The sequence below is a fragment of the Polyodon spathula genome, unplaced genomic scaffold (genome assembly GCF_017654505.1).
Source record: "Polyodon spathula isolate WHYD16114869_AA unplaced genomic scaffold, ASM1765450v1 scaffolds_1654, whole genome shotgun sequence".
Classification (NCBI taxonomy): Eukaryota; Metazoa; Chordata; class Actinopteri; order Acipenseriformes; family Polyodontidae; genus Polyodon; species Polyodon spathula.
In genome coordinates this window covers 592-6,029 of record NW_024473130.1, presented here as the reverse complement: position 1 = coordinate 6,029, position 5,438 = coordinate 592, and the positions used below count along the sequence as shown (strand labels likewise).

Below are 5,438 nucleotides of genomic sequence, written 5' to 3'. Positions count from 1 at the left end.
ATAATGAACATTAAGTATAATAGCTTTATTTAACTGTGCCATTCCTGGACTATGCCTGACTTCTCTCTGTTTCTAAAAGTTGCCTGCTTAAGCAGGAATCAGACAACCTGTTTTCTTGTCAAGACTATTGTTTTGGTTAATATGAAACACCATTGTAAGCGCGTCTCCAAATTCACCGCATTAAGGTAGTTTTCTTCCAAAGAAAGTTGCTAGTTATTTGCAAATAACTAATAATACTGGACACAACTCCCCTAATTCGTGACTGCCCTCCAGGTTACGAATGGCCCAGATCCACTAATCATTTTATAGAAAGACACAGAGATTCAAAAGAATGCGGACTACAAGCAAAAACTGCAAAAAGACCTTCCATGTCTAGCACCGCTCTCGCTTGCAAGCAGAGAAGGGCCCAAGCGCCTATCTTTTCTATGGATGTTCTTTTTTTTTGACGCTAAGCTAAATTATTGATACAGATCTTACCTCTGCTATTTTATATTTTATTGCAGTAAAAACCTTTGTATAAACTAAACATTTATATTATTTAATGGATATTGTAATGTTTTAAATATTTTTTGTTTAGTTGGAGAAAGAAAATGAACTATTTCTTAAATTGATTAAATTAAATGCTCTCTCCTGCTTTTACAGTTTATTTGTATTACAGTAGAGCCTTTAACAAGCAAAAACACTTGTTAGTTTAAATATTATGTTTCTATTAGATCAAAATACTTAAAACATATTATTTCTCTTCAGAGAATTGTGTCATTTTATTATTAGATCAGAATACTTTTTTTTTATTATTTAAAACCTCTATGTTTAGTAACAACACAATCAAATAAAATCAAATAGGTCTTTTTAGTTTTAAATATTGTTCTGCCTAAAAAAGGGTAACCCTTTTGTTTTTGCTAATTTGCAATACCTAGCCTCTTTAATGAACACCCCCACCCCCAAACCAACCGCACACCCTTGCAACCAAGACCTTCCATGCAAGAGGATCTAATGACTTATAGCACAAAAGGGACGTGCCAGAAGCATCTGTGACATTATACAAAACAACTTAGACTGTTTTCTCTGCACTTTGCTGCTAAATTAGCTCACAATAAAAAATAAAAAAAAAGTTACATAATATATTTGATCTTTTGTGTGTTTCAGATTTGTTTTCTATATTTCAATGGCCAGAATAAAAAGGTTCGGTTTCAAATGTTGTAACAAATGTAGTAGAATAAACAGAAAACATAGCGGTTCTGCGTAACAAAAAAAAAGTAAAGATCTAACCAGTCCTACTGGTGTTTGTATTTATGTGAAGTCTTGAAATGTAGTAACTGCTTTTCAGTATATTTATCCTAGATTTTTACGTAGGTGTGTTATTTCTTTCTCATTTTAGGGTGTGACAGGAAATACTGGCCAAACTGGGAAGCCAGGCCCGTCTGGTCGGGGAATTCAAGGGCCAAAAGTAAGTGATTCTGTAATCCTTTTCTTCCTATCTGTCTGTATTTATCTGTTCCCAGCACAACTGACAAGCCAGCACATATATACGTAGAGAGAAAAATTGATTACTGATGAAAGGGATCCTGGTGGTACAGTACTTGGAATAATGTTTCAGACTGCACAAGAAAAAGCATGTGTGTTTGTTTTAAGTTTTGACTGTTCTTTTTAAATGACAGGGTGACCCAGGTCCAGTAGGACCATCTGGACCAGTCGGGGACCCAGGAATTGGAATACCTGGACCAAAGGTATATAGACAGCAGTATAGTGAGTAGCAGCATTGCGGTCACTCCCAGCAAACTTTAGTAAAAGAAATTGAATCTGCATGGCCCATATTACCTTTTCAAAACAAGGGAACACAAACATTTTTTCAGAAGTTGTGATACAGCATGAAGAATGTGTACAAGTGGTTTTTTATAGTGGTATTTTATTCCCCCTATTTTTATGCACAGTGAAACAAAAAAAAAGACGTGATAAGGGATTCCAGAGGATAATGCTCTACAGTATGCTGAAGTGTGTGTCTCTGCGTTCAGTTTAAATCTGTTTAATTTGTTTCTAGGGTGAAAGAGGATTGCCTGGACCTCCAGGACCAATTGGACCAAAAGGGGACGGCTATCCTGGCATTCAGGTATGATTTCTACATTTCAAATCTGAATTGCAGCCAGAATTCTTGTACTTCATGTTTATGAGTTCACTTTTCTAAAAAAGACTAGTACTGTAATAGCGATGCCACACGTGTTCTAAACTGATTTATTTTATAATAGCAATTAAAAAAAAACAAAAACAAAAAAAAAAACCCATTGTTTTCTGATAATCTTGCTAGGCAAAACCATTTTTTATGTTGTACTATCTTTTGCTTGAATGAAATGTTAGTTAAATGACTGACTTTACAGCATCGCTAAACATATATACACATCTTGCTGTATCGCATACACAACAATGGAGCAATGCTGGTTCTCCTAATAACCCAGTGACACTGACTGGACAAGTTTGTGGAACCTGTTCCTTGTAAATAACTTCTGTCTCTTGGTATGATATTCTTGTGCACCTACCTTTTTTAGGGACCACCTGGATTACCAGGGCTTCCAGGAGAAGCAGGCCCTGAAGGAAAAGGGCTGCCTGGTTCAAAGGTAAATAATGCTTTTGAGTCATGAAATTACTGGTTTGTGTTATTCTGCAGGGCTTGTTTTTTTTTAAATGTTTCCTGAAGGTTTTATTACATTTGTTCATTTGGAAAAAGTCACGTCAGTGGTTTATTTATTTATTTTGTATTTTGAGAGCTCCCTCAGCAAAGATCAAGATTTCTTATAAAAATATATAATTGCAGCGGAAAACAAATCACGAATAAGCTCTGACGGACAGGTCCAAAATGCACAAAATCTTGAGCAGTGTAATTTACAATATAAATGACCAGTTAAAGTAAACCTGCAAACTCTACTGCAGGCTAGTGCTTCAGTTCCATTAGGAACAGTTGACTACATAGTTGATATAGTGGTCCACTGTCAACTCACACCTTCACTTGGTGTTTAATATTCTCGATGGTGTTTCAGGGAGACCGAGGATTACCAGGCTTTCCAGGACCAGCTGGACTCCATGGAATTGGAGCTGTCGGACCTAAGGTTTGAAACAATTGAGAAAATCAGTTACTTTTTGCTGTTAACAATGTTGGATCATATGTTTTCTGATGATGTGTATTGTAGTGTTATCGTGCTTTCTGCATGTATTGTGCATACAAAGACAACGTTATTGAGAGTATAATGCTGTGGTTAGTACCCGTATTGGTCACAGAGCATTGATGGTGAAGGCCCAACTAGATTTCATTTACAGCTTTGGAGAGTTCCTGTTAAAAATACTGCTTGCTTGGTGTGTTATTTCTTTTTTTCTTTTCTTATTCAGGGATCTGTTGGTCAGGCTGGTCCACCAGGACCCCCAGGTTTACCTGGAGAGGATATACAAGGACCCAAGGTAACAAGTGTTAAAGCAAACAACTCAAACTGTTCAACTGGAAAATAGCTTTTTTTTTTTTTTTTAGTGTGAATTTGTTACTCTACTTATTGGTTTACTATTAAGCATTCCAGTAAATGCATTGTATAGGTTTTTCTATGGGTTTGTGTTGCTTATTGTAAATTACTTCTTATAATATGAATTCACTTAACACTTAATTTCCTGTTAGTGCAAATTATTTTGGAAGCTCGACTCACATTTCCCACAACCGGTAAATGTATTAACCTGCATTCAGATGTGCACTGCTGTACTGTATTTCAGTACTGTTTTGTGACTATTGAGTCTATGATGCATTTCGAGTTGCCATAGGCACAGTTTTCAAGTTGCCATAGTGCTCACCCATCAAAACTATTTTCACGCGGGATGAAATGAGTGACCAGTGTAAACAATGTGCATTATCCTAGAAAGATGTTGCAGCAGATTTCAACATTCCCTCAAACGCTTTGTTAACCATTCTGACAAACCGGGATACAATATTACCTCGTTTCCATGGACAGCCAACTCGACTGCGACTTACATTGGTCTCAAATTCTCCCAGAACTCAAGTTGATGGACAACTCAAGTTGTCGGCCTTCCTTTTACCGCCCCGGACATTTTCCATGTTTTTCCGAGTTACCCGAGTTATCATGTGAGTTGGGCAGGAAATACTTGCGAGTTAAAGGTCAAGATGTGCATTCGGTGCAGACTGCATTACAGTCAAATTGTCAGTGATTTAAAATATAAATCAGCTAAACATTCTTTTGCATCCACAGTAGTTGCTGGTACGCGGTGATCCGTGGATTGCCCTGCCGACCTAAGCCCTCCCTATCCAGGCGGCACTTGGCCAATTGTGCACCGCCCCCCGGGAACTCCCAGTCACAGTCAGCAATGACATAGCCTGGATTTGAAACTCATGATCTCCAGGCTATAGGGCCCAACCTGCACTCCACACAGAGCACCTTTACTAGATGTGCCACTTTAAGCCCTGGACTGTTCTTTTTTATGGAAAGCATTTTTAGTGTTTTTTTTTTTCTTTTAAAAGGGTTAAATTAACAGTCACAGTGTTTATTGTGAACAAACTTTGATTGATGGTTAATTGTTATTGTCGATATGTTGTAGATATTACTAAAGACACCCACAGTGCAGATATTGCAAAATCCATAAACAAAACAAAATATTAAAATTAATTTGTTCTGCACCGTATAAAACAGAGCTGATTTTACCAGTGCTTGCCAGTCTAACTGATTAGAAGGCCTTTTTTGTTGTTCTCCAAGTTGCTGAATTGACATTGTAGATGCTATAACTAGTTAATGTAAACGAGATACTGTTTTAGCTAGGCCAAAACCGTCGAACACCAAGGTAGCAAATCCACCAATTTAATAGCAGCCAAAATGTCCCGTTATATGGTATGTTCCTGCCCCCTACAACAGTTTTGATTGACATTTAGTGATGTCATTTCCTCCCAGCCTTAATTCAGACTTTAGAATTCAAGCCAGCCCGAGCAGTGAAATCAGACCAGAGAATTAGGGCTCCCGCCTGAATCGGGAGCCAACTGGAGTAATTTAAAAACATAGAGACGGAGGTGTGGGGGTGTCGGAATTTAAAAATCTGGAAATGGAGGTGTGGGGGGGCATCAGGAGCACGTGTGAGTCGAGAGTGTATTAAATGGAATGTCCAGACAGTAATTTATGTGTACAGAAATAAAATAATTTATTTTTATTATCTATACACAACAAAAATAATTAAATAACAAAAGAAAACAAAATGGTGTGAGGGAAGGAGTGCAGGGGTGAAATCCAAAACAAACCGTGATGACTCGTCTTTAATCGTCTTCGTGGCGAACCATACATAAACAAAAAAAGACAAAAGAAATGTTAGTGTTTTTTTTTTTGTTTGTTTTAAAAATCCCGCTGCACCAAACCAGTCTCTCCCTCCACCCGTTACTCCTCCTATTTTACTTTCGGACCAACCCCGAA

The 5,438-nt window shown here is 37.5% G+C and overlaps 1 protein-coding gene across 1 annotated transcript in view; it reads left to right on the top strand.

Annotated features, from left to right (window-relative positions):
• Nucleotides 1–3,444, top strand: part of LOC121310010 (collagen alpha-1(XII) chain-like) — a gene marked incomplete at its 3' end in the record, with an annotated part of 4,651 nt that extends 1,207 nt beyond the window's left edge. Inside the window, exons 2-7 of the mRNA XM_041243193.1 lie at nt 1,379–1,447; nt 1,659–1,727; nt 2,039–2,107; nt 2,541–2,609; nt 3,030–3,098; nt 3,376–3,444. Of these exons, the coding sequence (XP_041099127.1) occupies nt 1,379–1,447; nt 1,659–1,727; nt 2,039–2,107; nt 2,541–2,609; nt 3,030–3,098; nt 3,376–3,444 (414 nt within the window). The remainder of the gene's footprint in view (nt 1–1,378; nt 1,448–1,658; nt 1,728–2,038; nt 2,108–2,540; nt 2,610–3,029; nt 3,099–3,375) is intronic.
• Nucleotides 3,445–5,438: the final 1,994 nt, after the last annotated feature.